General features: G+C 48.6%; 6 protein-coding genes across 6 annotated transcripts; 2 read left to right on the top strand and 4 right to left on the bottom strand.

Moving 5' to 3' along the window:
* Nucleotides 1-4851: 4851 nt before the first annotated feature.
* N7455_006072 (uncharacterized protein) lies at nt 4852-7091 on the bottom strand (the record flags this gene model as incomplete). Its single annotated transcript, XM_065605238.1, has 3 exons — nt 4852-5171; nt 5225-6366; nt 6421-7091. The coding sequence occupies 3 exons, from the start codon at nt 7089-7091 to the stop codon at nt 4852-4854; spliced, it is 2133 nt and encodes a 710-aa protein (XP_065461092.1).
* Nucleotides 7092-9041: 1950 nt separating this feature from the next.
* N7455_006071 (uncharacterized protein) lies at nt 9042-10598 on the top strand (the record flags this gene model as incomplete). Its single annotated transcript, XM_065605237.1, has 1 exon — nt 9042-10598. The coding sequence occupies one exon, from the start codon at nt 9042-9044 to the stop codon at nt 10596-10598; it is 1557 nt and encodes a 518-aa protein (XP_065461091.1).
* A 2579-nt stretch (nt 10599-13177) lies between these two features.
* N7455_006070 (uncharacterized protein) lies at nt 13178-14548 on the top strand (the record flags this gene model as incomplete). Its single annotated transcript, XM_065605236.1, has 4 exons — nt 13178-13216; nt 13264-13365; nt 13422-13565; nt 13619-14548. 4 exons carry the CDS (start codon nt 13178-13180, stop codon nt 14546-14548), a joined length of 1215 nt encoding a protein of 404 aa, XP_065461090.1.
* A 561-nt stretch (nt 14549-15109) lies between these two features.
* N7455_006069 (sugar phosphate isomerase/epimerase family protein) lies at nt 15110-16207 on the bottom strand (the record flags this gene model as incomplete). Its single annotated transcript, XM_065605235.1, has 2 exons — nt 15110-15763; nt 15815-16207. The coding sequence occupies 2 exons, from the start codon at nt 16205-16207 to the stop codon at nt 15110-15112; spliced, it is 1047 nt and encodes a 348-aa protein (XP_065461089.1).
* Nucleotides 16208-16745: 538 nt separating this feature from the next.
* N7455_006068 (caleosin family protein) lies at nt 16746-17797 on the bottom strand (the record flags this gene model as incomplete). The annotated part of the gene is made up of 5 exons (XM_065605234.1): nt 16746-16853; nt 16908-17000; nt 17055-17216; nt 17277-17501; nt 17567-17797. The coding sequence occupies 5 exons, from the start codon at nt 17795-17797 to the stop codon at nt 16746-16748; spliced, it is 819 nt and encodes a 272-aa protein (XP_065461088.1).
* Nucleotides 17798-19699: 1902 nt separating this feature from the next.
* N7455_006067 (uncharacterized protein) lies at nt 19700-20119 on the bottom strand (the record flags this gene model as incomplete). Its single annotated transcript, XM_065605233.1, has 1 exon — nt 19700-20119. The coding sequence occupies one exon, from the start codon at nt 20117-20119 to the stop codon at nt 19700-19702; it is 420 nt and encodes a 139-aa protein (XP_065461087.1).
* Between the last annotated feature and the right edge of the window lie 2617 nt (nt 20120-22736).

Here is a 22736-nt window from a genome sequence, read left to right as displayed (position 1 = left end):
AGCCGATCTGTTGGGTCGTTCCCTGGGTTGTCGCAGTGTCCAGGTATCCATTGGAGACGAAGCGCGATTCCCTTTGCTTGAACCTCTGTGTCTGCTTGGAGGATCGCGTGGATAATGCGTTGTCCTGATTTGCTACCTGAGTTCTGGATTGCTTGCACCGCTGATCTGCTGTCGCAGAGGATCGTTGCCGTTGTTATTCCATTATGTTCCGCTCTTGGCCGCTGATGGCTGATCTTGAACACTGTGCTGACAGCGTAGAAGATGTCTATCAGCTCTGCTACGTGAACCGACCACCGGTCCATTGGTCCCACTTGCACCTGTTGGGATTCGATAATCTGCAGGTTATTGTCGAGCGCTGCGGCAGCGGCGCCCAGGTGGCCGTCACGTCCCGAGGTATCGGAGTAGACCACGATGGTGGATGTGGACCGCACGCTCTCAGCCCGTTCTCTTGCCGTCTCTCGGTCTGACCCGATCTCAATATCCGTGAAGGACTCAGCGCGCCACGGCAGTAGCGGTCGTGGAGATCGTCTCTAGTTCATCTAATCTTTCTAGGTTCATGGTCTTCAGGGATTCCGCCGGTGGAAAACGAGCGTATGACCCGATGCTGTTCCTCCGTTTCTGAGCTCGTCGTAGTGCATCCCAAATAGGATGATCGCGCGGCAGAGTGTGAAGGCTTGTGATGGTGTTTTGCGCTCGGTGGCGGAGGCGCAGGCGCGTTGGCAGAACGTGTGCCTCTACTTCCAGAGTCGTGGTGGCTACTGTCCTGGAAGCTGATAAGATGCGGATCAATGCGGTTCTCTGGACTGTGTTTAAGTGTCGTAGGTGAGTCTTGTCTCGCAAAGGGTCGTGCCAGACCGTCGACGCGTAGTCCATGACCGGCGTAACGCAGGCTTGGTATAGCTGTCGCATCTGTTCTGGGCGTAGATGCCGCAGCCCATGCAAAGCAATACTGACCTTGATTGCACGTTTGATCGCTTGTTGGACGTGTTCTTTCCAGCGCAACTCCTGGTCGAAGACCACCCCCAGTAGTTTAGCCGTGGGCGACGGTTCGACTGTCTTCCCGTTCATAACCACTTGACCCTGGAGCTGTTCCCTTCTCTTCCTGGTGATGTGAATCAGTTCTGTCTTTTCGGCTGCGAAGCAAGACCCAGTTCGACGGGCCCATGCTTCAATACGGGGAATATCTTCCGATTGCATCTTGGCTAGGTTCTCTTCAGCTGATCGTCCTACTCGCCAGCGGAAGTAGTCACCGATAAAGGCGGATGCGCCGTCGTGGGGGTTGACAGGTTGGCCGACTAGGTCGGAGTTGAAGAATGTGAACAGGATAGGGGAGAGAGGCGAGCCCTGTGCTAGTCCCGCGTTCGCTAGTGGCGTGGCGTCCGTGCGGAAGTCGTCAAATCCTATGCTAGCGTGGCGGTCGCTCATGAAGCTCGCAATCCATCTTCTAGCCACGGTTGGGATTCTCCTTGCCCGCAGGCAGTCGTCTAGGCTCACTTTATTGACTCCGTTGAAGGCACCTTTCAGGTCAAATGCCACTAGCGTCACCACTTTGTGTTTGTACCACGCTCGGTCGATCGCGTTAGAGAGGACCAGAAGGGCCTGTTCGGTGGTTCTGCCTGGTCGCCCTCCAAACTGGGTGTCCGGTAGCAGACGGTGTTTTTCGGAGAGATACGACAGTCGTCGCGCCATCACCGCTTCAAGCAGTTTTCCTAGCGTGTTAAGGAGTGAGATCGGGCGATAGGCCCCAGGGACCGAGTAATCCGATTTCTTGGGTTTCCGTAGCACCACAATCTTCGCGCTCCGCCATCGCCTCGGGTGGTATCCTAATTTAATGGATGCGGCAAAGATCCCTATGATGTAGACCTTGAGGTGTCTCACAGCTGTTTCCATACTAGCGTCGGCAGGCCGTCTCCGCCAGGTGCAGTGGATCCTTTGCGGCTTTGAGAGATCGTTGAATCTCAAGCTCAGTGATAGGTTGCCACAGAAGTGCTAGAGGTGCCTGCGCGGGCAAGTCCTCGTGAGGTTCGTCCATCTGCGGGAAGAAAGCGTCTAGGAAGGCCTGCGCTTTGTCCTCATTCTCTATGAGCTCGTTGGTGCCGACGCGTAAGGCCGGTACACAACCCCAGGCTTCTCTTGATTTCATGTAGGTAGCTGCTTTCCAGAGCTTCCCTTCCCCGGCTTCGTCTAGGAATGCTTTCCAATGTGACGTCTTCACCTTCTCGATAGTTCGGGTCCACAATCGTCGTTTGTGTTGCATTTTTTGAAAGAGGGTCATTGTACGGGCGTCGTGTCGCCCGAGTTCCGCACAGCTTCCTTGCCACTTCCGGCGCAGGTAGTTGAATTGGGTCTGCTGTATCTTGAGGTCTGGGGTCAACCAGCGTTTGGAATATGGTGTTGGTCGTAGATCGGGAGTGTGTCTATCCACTGCCGTGGCAGTTGCCTTTGTGAGCCTCTCGACTGTCTCATCTAGCGCCGGTCCCGTTTTCACCTCTTTCCATGGGCCCATTTGTCGAAGCACGTCTCCAGCGATCTTGCACCAGTCTGCGCGATCATAGGCTTTCCTTGCCTTAGCGGCGGGCTGGCGGTGAGATTTAAGTCCCATTTAGAGTACGTTGCGCGGTGGTCTGACCCCTAGTTTTCGTGATAGAGATGGCACTTGATGAGCAGGTTTGGTCGGTTCGTTACCGTCTGGTCGATAGTGGTGTTCTTCCCTGGGTCGTTGAAGGGCCAAAATGTCGCTGTCCCCCGTGGTAGACAGCCATGTAGGCTATGTGTTTGAAAGAAGTTGATCAATTCGCTTGCGTCTTCAATGAATCGCGGTTGGATATGGTCGCCGCCCCACATCGGGTGATGGCGGTTAAAATCACCTGACAAGATGACGCTTGTCGTCTTTTGATCATCCTGGGTGTTGGCTATAAGTGTGTCCTGGATTGCCGTGAGTGCTAGTTCTGCCGTCGTTTCGTTCGGTGTGAATAGCGGAACGCAAGAGAGGTAAACCGAAAAGACAAGGAATTGAGAGTCGGTTGTCCAAATCTTGATTGCTGTGATGTCCGGGTGGTCGCAGGCGATCTGTCGATGAGAAGAGGTTGAGACTTTTCGGTTGACATAGATCAGACTGCGGAACCGACCTGCATCAGTCTCGGTGGTCGGTCGGTATAAGCGCCAGGCGCTGTGGTTGACGTGTGTTTGATAGGTGGTGATAGATGGTTCTTGGATTAGGAGTACATCCAGATCCTGGCTCTGGTGGTCGTTGATGAGTGCTTCCATCCGTGGCCCCGATTTCATGATGTTTAACTGTAGTATGCGTAGGTTTGTCTCTAACATTGGGAGTTAGAGGTTGCCGGCGTTCGGCACTAGCGATCGTTGGTTGGTGTTCACCACCGCAGTCGAGGCATCAGGCTCTCACACCCGGGGGCACCGTTCCCGCTCGTGTTGGCCAGCGCAATGTCCGCATCGAGGTGTTTCCTTGCATGACCATGCAAAGTGCTCGAATAGTTGGCACCGGAAGCATCTCTTTCTTTTTAGTTCGCAGCGTTCCACACTGCCGATGAATTTCCGGCCAACGAGGAAGCCCTTGTCTAGCAGAAGATCGGCCCCTTCCGCTGTGTCGAACCAGATGCCGAGGGATGCCAACTTCCCTAGCACCTTATCTCGCTTCTTTAGCCATGTCACCTCCTCGATCTGGGGTCCTAGCTCGTTTAGATCATCTTCTGTCATGATTTTCTCGATCGCCTGTGTGTTTGCGTTTTCGAGGTCGAAGTCCTCAGTCGGGGTCCGGTGTACCACGACGCCGGACCGCGCCTTGACTAGTTTCGTGTTGTTTCCTAGCTCGTTCAGCCATTCTGTATTATTGCGGGCCGCTTCCGCCGACCCTGTGTCCTTGAACCGGATGACATATCCAGTTTTGGTGGTGCCAACCCCGGCTACTTGGGCGTCTTGTGTGGACGGTGTAATCGTCAGCGCCGTACAGATATGGGTGTTTGCGCTCTCTGTTAGGAGATATCGCCCAAATGTGTTTTGGTCGGCCTTGTCGTTGTCTCTCGGATCCACACAGGACGGCTGAGTGCTAATTCGGACGCAGTTTCGATCCTTGTCTGTGCGTTGGTGGTTTGGTTGAAGCGGCGGGTGGCTCGCTGCCACTGCGGCCCACGATTTTGCCACGGGTATGGTCGGGAGAACATCAATTTGCGCCCGTAGGGCTCGAACTTCCTCATGGAGTTTCTCGTTCTGCGTTTGGAGGACGTTCTGGTCGTGCTTTACTTCAAGCAGTTCGTCTTTGGTGGATTGTATGAGCTCGGTTTGGTAGGCGATCGTTTCTTTCAAGCCATCAATCATACGCCAGATGTCCCGAGTCGTGACGCGCCAACTCTTGTCTACGGAGCTCGTGATCTCGGTCATTGAGCGAGCTGCGTTGGAGTAGCCATCGCTGAGCCGAGCCTGTCTTCTGGTCCGCGGCGCGGTAGTCGAATCAAGGTTTTCCGACGCGTCAGTCACTGCCGTTCCTCCCGTGGTTGTGCGAGGAGGTTCGGGAGCACCCGCATGTGGGTCCGCCATTCTTCCCGCTCGGTACACAACAACAATTTTATATCGCAATTGTGGTCCGATTACTTGACCCCAAGTGCTTTGTGCGGACTACAGCACTTCCCGAAACTCGTGTCACCACCTACACTCTTCGATTGTTTCTCAAACCCTAATCGCCAATACACACTAGTCTATATTGGGAGTTTTTGTGGAGTACCCTTGCCAGTAAGGCATGTATTGCGGAGTATTAGGTTGAAATAACGATACAATTAATTCACCAATATACAGAGACTATTATAATCTCTCCTTTGCAGAGACGAATTGAGCATTTCAGAACACCAGCTTTACTTCCACACCAGAGCACTTTGCCCTCGGGGAAGCCATTTGTACTTGTGTGTACGAGAGTTCACAGATATCTGCAATTATGATCTGCGCCTCTGGAAGATGTTGGACCATATTGTCATCCACTAGGACCTTCAAGCCTTTACTGTTGACCCAAATGATACGAGAGATAAAACATGGATCGATATGCAGTTTCTCTGCAAGTCCGGCTTTCAAGCTGAGAGAAGTGCGGTCCGCTAGGTATATTGCATAATAGTTGCCCTGGGGCTGCTTCCCGTTTTGAGTGAACTGGACGTAAAAGCATGCAACTGCGACGAAGTAAGAAAACGAAGATAAAAGTTTGCTTTGTCGTGTTACGAACCATACTTGCAGGATTGATTTTCATCAGTTGCAGAGCCCACCTGGGAAGTACTGATGGAGACTTGTGGCATTTTGGGCGGACGTTCTTGACAGTCAGGGCTCTGAAGGTCCAATTTTATGTTGGCCTTCTCTGAAACTTGAGCTGCTCCTTCAGAGGCCAAGGTTATAGCACGTATGCTATATTGATTACCCAAGTCTCCAGTTTCCATGGAAGCGCTCCATCCATGTGACAAACAGATTGGATATATATCGGGATCATCCTTCTCGTTCCCACGAAGACCAAATACACTAACTGGACGAGCCGATGAAACGATCTGAGTCATTGTAGCCAAATCGGCGTGAAGGTCTTTACCCGACATAGGACTGTTGCGCGAACCTATCGACCATCTGCGCTTCTTCTGAGGCCGAATATCGAATTTCCCACCGTTCAAGAGAGAGTTGTTGCGACTTTGTCTATCAAAGTCCGCGCCTGTCATTTTGTCGACAATTTGTTTGTTGAGCTCCTCAATCCTTTTTCTGGCATGTGTCTTGTCATTTGAAGATTTCCGTTCGGCACCGTGGTCTCGAAAGAGCTTCACCACACAGTAGCACCTTTCTGGTTCGTCTTCCAGGGCCTTATCTTCGTCGACCGACTGCAACATTTCCGTTTTTGCGCATAGCCTGACCGGTACTCCTTTCACCCCCTTTGAGCGGCTGAAATCAGTTGATAAAAAATTGAATTTTAGCGAAATCGCAGCCTCATAGGTGTTCGCGGTTGTATCAGCTGTCCAGGTGACACAAAACCCATCAACGAAAGCTTCTTCAAGTTGTATCTGCTGATGTCCCTGATTTCTAACATCTTCCTGGGAAGGATCGACATACTCGACAGCTAAGACCTCGCCTTTGCGCTCATGGGCTTCTTTCGAGCCTCGGCCTTCTTTCCATAGCTGCCAAGATGCAACCGGATTTGATCTCTGATCTTCTCCTTCGAAGGACACATGCACGAGCGTTCTATATTTAAAGGGTCCAGCCTTCTTTGTCGGTGGGGTAGAATCTGCCACTGTGAGGTAGTATGTTTGACCTTTATTGAGGTATGTCACTAGACTTTTGTTGGCATGCCAGAGCATTGCTGTCGGGGCTTGCAGCGTCACCTGGTAACGAAATCTATAAAAAGGATTAGGACACAGTATATGTAGCGTGCGTTGGGCCTAGGCGTACTTTTCTTCGTCGCCATATGGCCAGTAGTCGTTGGCGTGTGCCTCGGATGTGGCCAAGTCAAATTTTGAGTCTGGTTGTGCAATAAAATCATCGGTCAAAACATCCTGATCGGCTCCATCTTGTGTGGCGTATCCAGAATCGCGATGCATAAGAGACCTCGGTGCATCGCCCGCCTGTCCAAAATATGTATTGTCAAATAGCCAACGTTGAGATTCAGCCAGTGGAGTGAAGCAATCGGGCCCATTCCAGGAAATCTGCTGCACGCGTTGAATTGATTCATCAAGGAAGGGTGAAATCTCTGTGTTACACCGTGTCATTGGAGAGTGGAGGTCTCCAGCCTTATTGTGAAAGACCGCTCCCGACCCTGGTAGATTGCGATCGTGGAATGTTTTGTGCTTTTTGGCACTAATTATCGGAGAGAACGAATCGGGTGCATGAAAACTCTGGGATTTTGGAGAGCCGCTTTCCAGCCGCAATGTTCGACCAATATTTGCCTCGTCTGTCCAAATAACATCAATAGGCTCATTTTCATTGACATAGCTAGCAGGTAACTTTGGATCTCTCGCATCAACATGAGTGCCTGCCATTCCTCTTTCACCATGGCAGCTCAAGAGAAGGTCCCCAAATTTCTCCCTGAACTGATTGATGAATTCGTCATCTGGTCTGGGCATGATTAATAAGAGGGGTGCTGGACTACTTGAACGAACCAAGTTGACTATGCCGCCCTGGAGACGGATGGCCTGCGGGCGTGAGCAAGTCCAAATTTAAGCTAAGCTGAATGTACGTCAGTATTCTTGGCAATAATTCGCTCAGTGCCGAAGCACCCTCCAAGCCACTTACGTCATAATTTGAAGCTACTAGGGTTGTGGAACTGATCTTCACCGTTTAGGAACAAGGAGACTCTGAGGCGCTGGGGAACTGTGTGAGAGCGGAGGTAAAGCTGATTTCGAATATGCATCACTGTAACATCTCTCTAATTAGATTAGTCACGTATAGTCTGGCACCCATAGTTAGCAGGGGTTCTACGTGCGATGACGTCATTCTGCTTTCTCGGTTCCGCCAGAGTGAAGTTTAGCAATATAATATATTCTGCCTGATTACCGTCGAGAAATAATCTGCAACAAGAGCCTTTATTCTTCCATTCCGCGAAAATCCCACGCTAACAACACATGCCCGACAAAATGGCAACGAATTATATTGTAAATTAAATTCTTTTCGCCTCCTACGATCCCACTAACAAAGACAGGTAACCTTTCAAGACTCGGCCACCACTGAGCAAATCAATGCCTACATTGAACAGATTAACGGAGGCGACGGAACTGTTATCAACAGGTTTCCAGACATGATTGCTAGAGGATTCACGTATGTGTACTGTCTACTACAACGCTTCATCAGATGTTTTCCTAATTCTCGTTCCAGTGCCTGTATAACAGATTCTGTCCTCCAAAAGCTTCAGTCAGACCCTCTGATTGATCGTATCACACCTGATAGCTCCAACTAAGCTCGGCGCTGGCTTGTCCCCTTTGAGATACCTGCATAGCCTAGCATCCTTTTGCTTCGCATTCTCTTTTCCACTAAAATAATGACATCATTCGTGGCTACCTAATCACATTGACCACTATGTTGGCTGCCTATACATATGTAAAGGAAACTCATCTAGATCTTGGGCCCTTACCACAGAGTTGATCCAAATTTTGGTTGTACTTACGGATCGGGTCTGCTCCAAGCGACTGATCATTTCTCATTTGAAGGGTACATCTAATAAATGATAATCTGTAACTACCCTGCTGGCAGATCCCTGTATCCCGTTGCTTCATTCTGAGCCGCCTGAATGGATCAGGTATGTGAGAAAGACCGTGGAATTGGCAAGACATTATCTCTCCAATGTCACTGCATACAAGTATGGACAAATCTCAGGTAAAGATATGATTGGCTATGGCTGAAGATTGCAGTTTACAATTTCTGGTGAACTGGCGAACGAAATCACCTGGATATCTAACTTTGCTGTGGACTGAAGAACGGGTCCACGTATGACTCTTGATGTCTGGGTTTTTTGGTTCAAAGTACGCAGCGATCAGCCAATGTCTCTCATATCTAGGATCTCCAAGGAATCCCGGTATTTTGTTTCGTGGCTGGGACTATCATCATTGAGATTGAGGACCCCGAGAGGACTTTTCCACTTCCTGTTGCATGCTAATAGTACGTCTTTCAATCGTTGGTATAGGTCGCAATGGTATTAATGTACAAATGATCAGAAGGTAGAGAGAAAATATATCAAACTGACAATAAGAAGTTATTTTTGCGAGAATGGCGGCTGGGCTTTAAAAGTATAGTAAGAACTTTCGATCTCGTCAATGTGACGTTCATTCATGCCACGAAACCGGAAAATGTTTAAAATTCGTCCAGTTCGCTCTAAAACCGCGCTCTCTTTCAAAATCCTGCTCCAGTATATTTTCTCTTGGCTCGATGATGTAAGAACTCCAACCCCGATATTTAATTATTTAACCAGCTAAAACCTAGAAATCTATACTGTTAGGACGGATCTAATTATTGATCAAGATCGCATCAAATCATTTTTCTCTCATTTTCTTTCTGGTCGGCCATTCAGAACGGTACGAGCCATGACAACAACCTCTGACCGCGACAATGCGTTGAAGCATTTCGACTGCATCGGAATAGTTGGTGCTGGAAATATGGGCACCCAAATGGCCATCGCTTTCTCAGAACTGGGCCTCAACGTTTCTGTCTGGGATGTCAATGAACAGAACGTCGACGAGCTACGGGATTGGTCGCGAAACAATAAAACCAAAGGTGGAATAACAGGATTTCACGACATTTATGAGTTTGTCAGAAGCTTGGAGAAGCAAAAATGCAAATTATTCCTCTTCTCTATTTCGCACGGTAACCCGGCAGAGTCTGTGTTGGGTATGATCAAGAGCACCCTCAAAGATGGAGATATTGTCCTTGATGGAGGCAATGAAGATTATCGGCGTACACAGAAAAGACAGGAAGAATGCGAAAAATTCGGCGTTCACTGGATTGGCATGGGAGTTTCAGGCGGCTACCAGGCAGCTCGTCACGGTCCAAGTCTGTCACCAGGAGGGGATGCAAAAGCATTAGAGACTGTGATGCCATTACTCGAGCTTTACGCAGCGAAGGACCGTCAAGGCAATCCATGCGTGGCTCGGATTGGTCCAGGTGGCTCGGGCCACTATGTGAAGATGGTTCACAATGGGATTGAGGGAGGCATGTTATCGATCTTGGCTGAAGCGTGGTCTTTTCTCCATTATGGCTTGGAACTCGACTACGACAGCATTGCCGATATCTTTAGCCGGTGGAATGGCGATGGCGAATTACGAGGTACCTATCTGGTCGATATAGCGGTCGACATGCTACGCGCCAAGACGTCTTCTGGCCGGCCAGATGGAAGTAATGACAGCAAAGAAAATTATATGCTTGACGAAGTACTTGATAAAGTCGTCCAGGATGATGATGATACGGAAGGCACACCGTATTGGAACATGATGGAGTCAGCGTCTCGGCATATATCGACACCTACACTTGCCACAGCACACTACTTGCGTATTGCGAGCGGCAACCGAGCAGAAAGGCTGCTGGCGGCCAAGAAGCTTCAAATTCCCGGCCCCAAGCCAATCCAGGGGATCAAAGACAAAAGCACTGTTATCGAGCACTTGCGCTGTGCCGTATATTGTTGTTTTCTAGCCTCGTTCTGCCAGGGTCTAGAAATGATTACACGGGCTTCCGATGACGAGGGTTGGGACATCAACCTACGCCAATGCCTTCGGGTTTGGCGTGGAGGCTGCATCATCCAAGCCGATGGTATAGCTGATATACTAGAGCCTGTTTTATCGGCAGATCATCACTGGACAAACCTGAAGCATGCCGATGAAGTCGCGGGGAAGCTGCACCGCACTTTCAGCTCTTTGAAAGAGATCGTGGTACTGGGCACCTTGTCTGACCAATATCTTCCCGCGATATCTGCTTCTCTCGAGTATTTGAAATATGCAGGTGGCACATCACTCCCAACCAAATTCATGGAAGGGCAAATGGATTTCTTTGGTGCGCATGGATATAATAAGCCTGGTGTTCTTGGAGAGGATCCAGGGCCCGTGGAAAAAGGGCCCCATCATTACGAATGGCGGCCAGCGAAGGAATAATTTGTGAAGATGGCGGCAATGATCGAGAGACCTGGCAAGTAGACCTCCGCAATCTCCACCATATTTCTGGCACTGTTAGATTAGACGTTGCAATTCAAACTTCGCGGTCGCTCTGTCTGAAAAATCGCCAATTGGGGCTCCGATATGATTGCTTGCTTGCTACATTGAAGTATTCATATCCTTAACTAGCATGACCTCATCCTGCTCCTCGCCCTGCCTAGCTCCAGAGGTATTGTTAAGCGCGTTTATAATGTCTCTGTCGCTTATGTCTGTAGCTTATATCGTAGGATTATTAGCCGTGAATACTTTTCCCATTATTTCCACATAAAATACTAACCGTCATATTGTTGACCACACGAGTGTGGAAAACAAAGCTGAGTTCTGGCGTCAGTATGACGGGATTTTTATTTTGGCTGATAACGACCGAACCGGCTGCGAAACTTGGAACCGACCGGGTATTAGCGGAATAAAGTTTTGAAGTATCACTATTCCGGAGTTCTAATATGAATCTTGGCACAATGTGAGATCAGGATAATCGGGTCGTCCGGGTTCCCGGGCCTAATTGCCAATTTACCAATTCCATCTTCTTCAATAATTCACTACACCCCCAATATTTGTATTATGTCTTCAGAATTAGAGGGTAGCATTACCAAATGCCTTATTAGCATACCATGCTAGTAAAAAACCCAACGTCGCAGCCATAGCTAAGGAATTCGGCATCTCGCGCGGTATATTAAGAGGACGCATCAACGGTCGCACACCTCGAAACAACCGTGACGGACCCAATAAAGCACTACATAATTAGCAGAAAAGGCATTAATTCTATGGATTGATACCTTAGATCAGGCTTATTCCCCACCCTCTACAGCCCAAATCTAGTGTGCTGCACTACAAATTGTCAGACGTCACGAACCCGCTCGCACGCTTGGAAAAAACTGGGCTTACGATTCTATCGCTCGTCTACTACTGCACTTCGAGCATCTTACCCAAAACCCAATGGAGAAAGCACAGTATCAGGCCGCAGATCCTGGTTATGTTGTCTCTTGGTACGATCGTCTACAAATTACGCTCAAAACTAAAATATCAGCCCGAGAAACCTCTATAATCTCGACGAAACCGGGTTTCGATTTGGCGAAGGGAAGGCTCAGAAGGTTGTTTCAGCTCGGGGCAATTCATAAAATAGTACCGGTGGTCAAGCCGAATCGCTTACCGTATTGAATGTGTCCCAGCTACTAGTTGGGTTATGCCGCCATGGCTTTTAGCGAAGGGTCAATTCCATATGGAAAGTTGGTTTATCGACACCAATTTACCAGACAACTACACGATTTGTCCAACCCCACATGGCTGGACTGATGAGTCATTAGTTTTGCATGGCTCCAGATGTTCGATGAACTCACATCATTACGCATTAAAAAAGGGTAATATCGTCTTTTAATGGATAATCATGGTTCACATTTGACCTATGATTTCATTGAATTTTGTTAGACAAAACGCATTATTCCTTACTGCTTTATTCCACATACAACAGATGGTTGCCAACCTCTCGATGATACACCTTTCTCGGTCTTAAAGCATTACCACAAACAATACAACAACAATACTGCTTTTTGAGGTGGTGATACGAACATAAAACCAATTACTTCGCCGGTATTAATGATGTGCGGACAAGATCATTAACTGAGCGGACAATTCTACACGGATTCCAAGAAACTTGAACTTGGCCTTTCAATTCAGACAAAGGCCTTGGGAAATTAAAATTGGTAGACAGTGATCTCCCCGAAATGTCAGGGTTTATAGTTCATAACACTGCCGGAACTACACCCCCACCACTATCAAGTTCACTACCAAATTCACCACCTACAAATGTCCAAAAACTGCGAAAGGCGAGCACTAAGGTTGTGAAGCATATACAAAATGATGCTACAATCTCCCCGAAGGTGCGGGATAGTCTTTCTCGCATTTTAGCAGGTGGACTCGCTCTTGCCGAGGTTGGTGCTTAATTCGCGGAGGACAATGTACGCATTTTACGACGGAAAAAACAGTCCAATGCTGCTAAAACAAAGCGCAGGCTTCCCGAACTAGGCCCTCGTTTAGTTGAGGACTGCAAAAAACACATATCCGACCGCGCCGACCGAGAAAGGCTGCATATATTTAACCAGTCTAAGAAAGCATGGCGGGAAGTAGCTATTTTGAAAGCAAATGAGGACGGCGACATTGAAAATGCAGGAGAAATTGAGGGTGATAATAGTGCAGAAATGGCCCATAAATGGGTAGATGATCTTTATTGTGTTGATATGGAAGGTGATGCTATTTAAATCCAATGTATTCATGGTTGGAATTGGTAAATTGGCAATTAGACCGGGCGGTAATTAGACCCGGGAAACACCGCCAGGTGACTGGGTTCGACGACCCGATAACCTGTTTATAGCAACAATGTGGATGACGGAAGATCAACGTAATGGGTGGCATATCACCGCTGGCAATCTAAGCGGCCTGGCTACAAAGCTACAGAATATTTGACGATCGAGACATCCAATCTGCACATATTACGAAAAAATTAATTGAATACACTTTCTACAATGGCTGAGGGGGTATTGCAACTCGTTTGCGAATGCAAGGTAAGGCACTACAACATATGCGGAAGAATCTAAACATCCCATTTTAGCATGACCCTTGGGGCAAACAAGGCGAAAGCTCACTTGCTGGGCGCCTTTGGTCGCATATGCCTGACGCAGGAAAGCTAGACGCTTCGGAAACATACTCTGAAGTGAGAGTTGTTCTTCCATCTATGCGCAATGAGGCAACGGCATTAATATCACGCAGATGTGGATGGGTACATATCCTTCTGTGCCATCTAGAATCCGTCCTACTGGGAAGCTCCTTTCTGAGCATCTCAAGGATAATCCCGAGCTTGTTGGACAGTCAGTTTGCGATAGATACGGGCCCGACATCCCTTTTCTTCCGAAGGTGAAAGATAAAAAAAATTTAATAAAGATGACAGTGACTCTAACTATGACCAGGTACTCTCTTTTGTTAAAGCCCTTCCGCTTCAGTTACATCCCGACAAAGGCCTTGCCGAGCGTTTGCATGCGAAGGACCCTGAAAAATTCGGCGATGTCAATCATAAGCCCGAGATAGCCATCGCTCTATCACGGTTCGAACTTTTTGTTGGGTTCAAACCCCTAAACCAGATTGCAGAGCTCATGCGGTTGAAACCATTGGAGCACCTTGTGCCAGCGCATAAGAACTTTGATGATGGAGCTTTAAGACAATTATGTGAAACCTTGTTAAGCCTGCCCCCGGACGCCGTCTCAGAGACTATCAAAATATTACAAGATATTTCTTTGTCTGAGTTTGGAGACAGTGGGAATGTTCCATCACTCCTCGATCGACTCAGCAAACAATATTCAACATTCGACAACGGGAACTTGGTCGCCGCTCTTCTAATGAACTACATGGTTCTGGAGCCTGGAGAAGGTGTCTGTGTTCCAGCCGACGGCCTCCATGCGTGGCTTTCGGGGGACATTATCGAGTGCATGGCGCGCTCTGACAACGTCCTGAACACGGGCTTCTGCCCACGCGCCGACCGTGATGATGTCAAGTTGTTTGCACAGGCTCTTACATTCAAACCACATGGCCCAGAGGAGTCTCTCCTCCAACGGAAAAAGAGCCCGATTGGGCTGAAAGGAAGATCCGATGAATATGCCCCTCCATTTAGCGAGTTCAATATCTTGGTTGTGGCCTTGTCGCCCACGGAAGCTGAAAAGCACCAGGTACTTGGAACTCCTAGTATCTTAATTGTGACTCAAGGCTCTGGGAAGATGAATGTGGGTGATGGAACTGTCCATGATATTGGGGAGGGAACTGTCTATTTTGCCGCAAAGGACGCTGAGTTGGAATTTTCGACAAAGACGGGGTTGACATTGTATCGAGCGTATGCCACGTTCTAATGTGGTTTGATATTTTGAAGCGCTATATCGGAAATAGCTGACTGAAACATATTGACAGAAATCTGTCTGTATTGCAACGTATGGGTACAAATGGCATAGATGAAGAACTCTAATTAACTAAAATGACAAAACCCGCTATTTCAACAATCTGAGCGGTAATGATGACTAAACGTAATATATGGTATGCATGGTACTCGAAGTCACATGATTTGCATGGTATAATACCTTGTAAATTCATGTATTTGACCTTGCACTTTGACACATATTTCAGGAGTAGACCTACGATTGAGAGACTACAGTGTCATTGTAGGCACTCATGGGCTTTTACTTCACTCTATAAATAAGCTTACCCCTTTGCTTTTATTGAGTATTAATTAGAGTAATACTACGGTTCTATATCAACGACAAATCTGATAGCGTCACTTTACTGTCGCGCCGTGAGCATGCGCCCGACCAGGTAGAGAGGTCTAAGGGATCGCGATTCTTCTAGATTACAGGTACTCGTTACCTTCACTTGATTTGGTTTCAAACAATGAAAAACATCTCTATCCTGCATTGCCATCACTCATCTAGGCAATTTAGTAACAACTTCTGCATACTCTGCATCGCCCTCTTTGCATAAGCCTCCAACTCATACTTCCTCCCCTTCCCTTCTGGCCCGCCATCAAAGATTTCCATAGAGAACCATCCACGAAAACCAGTCTTCAATACTGCCTTCGCCACATCCTCAATCGGCAAGTAACCGCCACCATACGGCATAGGCCTATAATCATGACTCCAGCGACCACGTGGCCTGAGTCCTTCAATGGTCTCATTCTTCAGCGACGGAGAAACCTTATACGCATCCGAGATCTGCAGCAGATAGATTTTCTCAGGCGGTACGGTGCGAGTGAGCTCATCCATGCTATTGGAGAAGTTCTTTTGCAAAACATCATACGGCACCTCTTCGATAAGACCAGATCCCTCCGTCGGATCTGCCCATTCATTGCCCGCTGTCTGGAATGTGTCTAAACACAACCCGACATTCGGGCGGTCGATGGCTGAGACGATCTCCCATACTTGTTTCCAGCCTGGTGCATGTGTCGACCAGCACCAATTCTCGTAGGCCAGGCGAAAATTGTGCTTTGCCAGCATGTCGGCTAGTTCACGGAGATCAGGAATAATTGCTTCCCGGGTAATAGATATCTTATCAGGTGGTGTATCCGTAGCTCCGACCTGATCAACTGATTAGTCCACGATTTACATCGTGACGCGGTTAATTCATACCTGCAGCAAATCTGTCCCGAGAGCTTCCATAATCTCCATCCAACCGCTTGCTCTCGTAAAAGCATCTTCTCTTTCCGTTGACTCTTTAGGCCAGCCCTCAAAATTCGCGAACGGTTGCAGCATCATGATGGTTAATGAATTGGTTTCGCAGAGCTCTCGGATTCTGTGGGCGACTATGACAAGTTCGGAAAATTTATCTGATGAAACTGGTTGGCCCTGTTGATGTGCCGCATAGTCCAAAATGTCGGGGAATGAAAGCTCGATCGAGGTAAACCCGGCTTTGCTAAGCGCTTCAAGTTTGCGGGGGAGGGTGTCACTGGGGCTGCAGCCGATTGAACAGGATGCATAGGCTAGAGGAATTTTTTGGACTGAGGCAGATGTTATTGGTGCCATTTTGGGGATGTTTAATGTGATGTAAGGAACAAAGTGGAAAAGGATTTTAGTGTTCAGAAATCATTTTGAATAATTATCGCAGGCCTTGTATAGACAGTCAGTGTTTTATCTACTTTTGTCGTGATGCAAATCGACTTGTCCGTATTGAAGGCTACTTTCGTAATCTCTATGTCATCTTTCTGAAACAAGATAGTCATTTGTTCTAGAAAGGCGCTGCCTCCTTACCTGTTTATCAATGACGTCAAAAGTTAATTGGTGCTAATTTAACCCAAATCCAGTGCCTCAAAGAGAATTGAGCTTCGCCAATAGGAGTTAGTCTGCCAGATCTTACCACCTAGACTAGCTGAGGGTAAATTACCATTCACTAAATGCTTCCAGGCGAGCTGCAATTTGGCGAACAAGAACCATGAAGAGAGCATTTGAAAATTGTGTCAAAATCCATCTCTAATCACCTTTAAGACGACTGTGCGGTGCTTTGTATCTTCCCCAAAGAGAGCAACTAAACCTTAAAACATGATACCAAGTTCACCAGCGATTATTAGAGCATCTTTCTTCCTCCAATAAAACCATCGCCTCCTAAGCCCCAACCCTGCGTCCAGCCAGTTGGGGTCTTTCTTGCTTCCCGGATTTTCCAGAACAGCGAGCCCTAGCAATTGTGAGCCAAACCGTTTCTCTCAGTAGTTCAAACAGGTTGTCATACATCATATACTGCTCGTAGATCCTCTCTGTATACTTTACTGTCCTGTTGGATCAAAAGCCAAGTTGTTCCCCATTCAAAAAGGGCTGCAAACCACTGCATAATTGTTAGCGTTAGAGTCAAAATTTACCACCCATATTGAAGACTTACCCCGAAAGGATCAGCGGCGCATCTGTGGCCGTGCATTAGCTGGAAAAGCTCCCGAAGTGTCAGGGCTCCATCATCATCTTTATCCCATTTTGAGAACAAATTTTCGAAGAGTTGCGGTATGAAACGGCCCTCTGGATCGTAGATGCCACTGTCCGAACCGTGCTGATAGATATTTTAGCTTCAACGTTGCCTTCAAATTGCCACGGTTTTCGAGGTATTCACCTTAGCTTTATGAATACTTGTTATATAAACACGGAACCATGGGTCAGGCAACCACGAGTATGCTAAGCGTGTGGGGTAGGAGAAGTTGACGTTGATGATGAAAGTCGCAAGTATCGAGAAGAAAGGGTTGAAGCCTAGCTCACGAAACCCATTGTAGGTATCCCAGGGGTAAATCATCCCGTCGCCATCAGGATCCCAGAAGAGGATGTGCTGCTGAAGGGGCGACTATATATAATCAGCATCAGCACAAGGGCGATGGACCTTCAGGGCATCATAGTTCTCATACATACATAACCGTCACATTTTCTGGCCCATTCAAGGTCGCCCTCAGGTTTATCCACAGACACCGCTGCGTTGGCTCGCGCAACACCAGGGTTTTCTATGGCGTTGGCGAGGGAGACTGCTGGGAGCAGCTTGCTGGTAATGTAGCTCTTCTCGGCAATTGCCACAGTCCCATTGTTCTCTTCCACAGCCTTGATATACGGCTTCCTCTCGCGGGTTTCTATGGTATGTGTGGGCATGACGAGAAAGATTTTAAAGAGATAATCAACAAAATCAACCTGATTCACAATTTGGAACCAGCCTGTATGTATTCAATGTGGCGTTCTTGGAATCCAGAGCGGACCCTGCATATAATTACGTAGGTGGCATGTGAAACTAGCCTGCCCACATATTGCATATCAAATAAAGTGTGTAGCAAGGATGCTTCAACGACGTGACGTCATTGCACTAGGTTATTCGACCAATTAGAAGCCATGGATTACCCAAATTTTACAATGCTACCCTCATCGACCAATGATCCTTATGTTAAGGCCATGCATAGCTTCTTGTGTTGGAGAGTACTTACTTTGCCTCAAGGGGAGCCATAAGTACTGAATGGAGGCCAGCTTCGATCCGAATCGACGGCACCGGGAGCCATATGAGGAGGGATGCGATCTAAGTTGAGATTAGGGTCGTAATGTAAAATTTACAGCACCGAAAAGAAATGTGAAACAACAAGGTATCTATCTCAACACTGGTCATAAGTTCAAAAGTTGACTCCTGTCAACAAGGACGGCCAAGCTTCAACGGGTTGACGGGTCGAGCACCCGCGCGCGCGTGACCATCGCCTGACGCTTTCCGCAGTCTAGACGGACAGAACCACACACAGCTCAGACAACCAACACTCAAGCGAGGCCGGGAAAAATCCATTTCTTAGTGATGACAACGTGAGCGCTCTTGGTAGAATCAAAGAATGAAAAGCTACCATTGCCTCAATATAGAACTGTAGATTCAACAGTGAGCCAACGTTTCTTAACCGACTCACTTTCACTCACTCTCAACATGACACTAGCATGATTTTCTCGGTGGGCATCTATAATCGCACCAAGAATCTCGCTACAAATAGTTGTGGTAGAACAAAGACATGGGTTGCAACAGGCCTCACTTAGGATAGGCATCGTGTCCTTCAACGTTTGCTACCTAGTAGAGCACGTGGCGACAGGAGCCGAGAAGCCTATAAATTCGTCCTCTCCCCCCAGCAATTCGTTCTACAATGCTATCACTTGGCTGCACAAAGGCGAGCAGGCCTTCGGTTTGAGGCACCTGATAAGTCTTCCCTTTGACCCTACTGGAATACCCACTGTACTGACATCTATAGATACAATGTGGACCGACAAGCTAGAAAGTGCTTGTGAGAGAAGTGATTACCATCAGGTCTACTATGCCATCCATGCCAGCCGATCAAAAAACAAGATTTGGGTTAGCTGGTCAAAGTATCTATGCGAACATCTCTCCAACATAGCAGCCGACCACTGTCCAACCCCTGAATGTATCAATGCAAAAGATTTGGGTCTTGGGTTGGGTTTGCCAGAAGACAACCCGCCACGGGCCTGCTGACTAAGACCCAACCCAACCCATGGGTTGGGTTTTGGTGGGCGGGTTTGGGCAGTGGGCGGGTTTTGGCGAGGCCTAAGAATACCCATACTGTTGCACATACATGTGCCCCTCCCTCAGCCCGGAGCTTTGTTGCTGAGCACCTTGGATGCGAAGATTTTCGATACAGTATCTTTGAGACTGTTCTCTCACTCTTTTCTCTAATCGCTTCTTCCGTGAACGAGTCCTGCAGGTCGCCTCGGAGTACTAACCAACTACACCATTGCCACCGCCACTTTACTACAAAGCGGGTCGGAATTAGGTTTACTATTTGTTCTATCCAATGGGTTCTCAAACTCTGTTTTAGTGACACTAGGCATACTGTTACAATGCCTTCTATGTAATCTAGGGTTACAGGTCTAGGACATCATATCAAAAGAAGCCAATGGGCTAATATTACGAATTTGTATAATTCTGGCGGCTTTCAAGCTTGAGCCTTTTCCAGATCAAATGTTCCGTTGCAACACAATGTTCTTCGAAGCGATCATGCAGCCATCCATGGGATTTATTTAGAGGTCATTCACTGGTAGCAGGATAAACTGCATCGACCGGGGGCTATCGCAGACACCCTGGGATGCATCAGCTTCAGTCTTCCCGGCTGTGTGTGCGGTGTCGGTAAATTTGAAAGCTTCGCGGGCCGAATAGCTGGGGTCCAACTCGCAAATCTCTTCACAGGCTAACTGCGCCTTGAGTGCCTGGTTAGCTAGTTCGTGCACCGAGACTTGAAGCTCTTGTGCGACCTGATAGGCGGGGTAGAACTCGTCATCGGAGGAACCAAAAGCGCCGTATAGGTGTAGGTGAAGTAGGTCCTGGGACGCTTGCTCGGCCTTGTCCTGGAGGTGTTTGAAAAGGGCGTAGCAGGTTCGGAAATACACATTTTCTCCCTGTTGTCGTGCAATCTGTCGAACTATATCGACGATTTCCTCCATAGTGCTCTGCTGATATTTTACTCTGATGTGGGAAGGTGGCTGTCATTTTGGCAGCGGTGATAATCTTATACTGCAAAAATTCCGACAAGAACTCAATTTCTGAAGGTCCAGGACATGGAGAGTCATTTCTTGGCGCCAACTAGTCGGGAAATTTTTAACAATCATGCGATGCCTTCTTTCGGGCCGGTTGAGAAATTCGAATTACCAGAGATATCTGACGAAAACCTTCCATTGTGTTAGCCCGAATAAATACTCATGTGAAAGCTGTGGGCTACTTGACCGTAGAATTGAGGTGGTAATTACTGGCGCATTTGGCCAGCTTTGTAAACATATCCATAAATAAGCAAAATTATCAGATCAGAACGCATCCATTGTTTGATTATTTCAATATGATGGCGTGAGTTCATGTGGCAGTTATTGATGGGCGTGAGATAGACCGAGGGTAAGCTAGCCAGCCCAAGCAAAAGATAGGCTGTCGCTGACCGCCACATAAATGATGCCCCCCAGAAACGGGCACCAGTGTGCCGAGCATCTTTTATCTCCGTACTGGTACCGCTTAATCTCTCTAAACCGCCGTCTCTTGACCATTCTCTCTTGACCATTCATTCTAATAGCCACCGGTTAATGTCATTTGCTAACCATTGCACGGTGTCTATCCTTGTCTCTCACGATGTTCTCCAACTAAGTTGCATTGGTTAGGTCCTAGGCGATATACACAGGCCACGACGGCATCCGACTCAGCAGCTGCTTCGCTCTTGCTATTCACCTTAAAAAGCCTAGTTTTCCCCATGTCCTCGCTCCAACAAGTACACGGCCCGCGACCTAAATGGCTGAACCGAAAGCGCAGTCCTTGCACGACTTTGCAATCCTCACCATAATCAATGTCTTTGGATTGCTTTACTTTTACCTTTTTGTGGTCCATTTTCTGCTCTTCTATTTCCCCTCGTCCCCCAAAGGAATTTTAGACTCCCTGTCCGTGCTATTTCTTTTTGCGCAGGTGTCATCTTCTGGTGCACGTCCAGCCTCTTTAGTCACCGTACGAGTTGTAGGTCTGCATGTGTCTTTCTTGATTCTTCCTTGTGGTTCGCGGCGGACTACGCGGCGCAACGCGTCCCATGCGTGAGTGACTGTTTCTTGCGCGCCGCACGCACAGTGATCGTCATCACGGAAGCCAATGGCGTTCCTGAAGGTGGATAGCCAATTATGGCCCGTGCGTAGCTGTGTCAGCAGGTATGCCCGGCCCCTGGGAAGGTTTCCATAAAGCTTCCTAGTGTAGGCCGCGGGGAGAGTGCTATCCATTTTCCGCAGGTGACCGCCTTTAGTAGACGATTCCCATTCCCGTTCCCACTGTGCGCGGATGTTGTCGCGAATGAGCGCCTTCGTCCTTGTCAGCAAAGGGCGGAAGGGGTGTGTCTTGCCCGGGCTTGCTGCGTCCTTGGCTAGCCGATCTGCTGCGTCGTTTCCCGGGTTGTCGCAGTGTCCGGGTATCCATTGGAGACGGAGCGCGATTCCCTTTGCTTGAACCTCCGTGGCCGCTTGGAGGATCGCGTGGATGATGCATTGTCCTGATTTGTTTCCTGGGTTCTGGATTGCTTGCAATGCTGATCTGCTGTCGCAGAGGATCGTTACGGTCGTTATTCCCTTATGTTCCGTTCTTGGCCGCTGATTGCTGATCTTGAACACTATGCTGACGGCGTAGAAGATGCCTATCAGCTCTGCTACGTGAACCGACCACCGGTCCATCGGTCCCACCTGGACCTGTTGGGATTCGATAACCTCCAGGTTATTGCCGAGTGCTACGGCAGCGGCGCCCAGGTGGTCTTCGCGTCCCGAGGCGTCAGAGTAGACCACAATGGTGGACATGGATCGCACGGTCCCGGCCCGTTCTGTTGCCGACTCTCGGTCTGACCCGATCTCAAACTCCGTGAAGGGTTCGGCCCGCCATGGTGGAAGCGGTCGTGGGTCGATCGTCTCTAGTTCATCCAGTCTTACTAGGTCCATGGTCTTTAGGGCTTCCGCCAGTGGAAAACGAGCGTACGACCCGATGTTGTTCCTACGTTTCTGAGCTCGCCGTAGTGTATCCCAAATAGGATAATCGCGCGGCAGAGTGTGAAGGCTTGCAATGGTGTTCTGCGCTCGGTGGCGGAGGCGGAGGTGTGTTGGCAGAACGTGTGCTTCTACTTCCAGGGTTGTAGTAGCCACCGTCCTAAAAGCCGATAGGATGCGGATCAACGCGGTCCTCTGGACTGTGTTCAGATGTCGCAGGTGAGTCTTGTCTCGCAGAGGGTCGTACCAGATCGTCGACGCGTAGTCTACGACCGGCGTGACACAGGCTTGGTAGAGCTGTCGTATCTGTTCTGGGCGTAAATGCCGCAGCCCGCCCAGAGCAATACTGACCTTGATGGCGCGTTTGATCGCTTGTTGGACGTGTTCTTTCCAGCGTAACTCCTGGTCGAAAACCACGCCTAGCAGCTTGGCCGTGGGCGACGCTTCGACTGTCTTCCCGTTCATAACCACTTGACCCTGGAGCTGTTGGCTTCTTTTCCTGGTGATATGAATGAGCTCGGTTTTCTCGGCTGCGAAGCAGGACCCGGTTTGACGGGCCCATGCTTCAATG

The sequence above is a fragment of the Penicillium solitum genome (genome assembly GCF_028829755.1).
Source record: "Penicillium solitum strain IBT 25940 chromosome Unknown utg000004l_segment0_segment0, whole genome shotgun sequence".
NCBI classification, from domain to species: Eukaryota; Fungi; Ascomycota; class Eurotiomycetes; order Eurotiales; family Aspergillaceae; genus Penicillium; species Penicillium solitum.
Note: the sequence above shows the minus strand (reverse complement) of the source record. Positions and strands in the feature narration are given on the sequence as shown.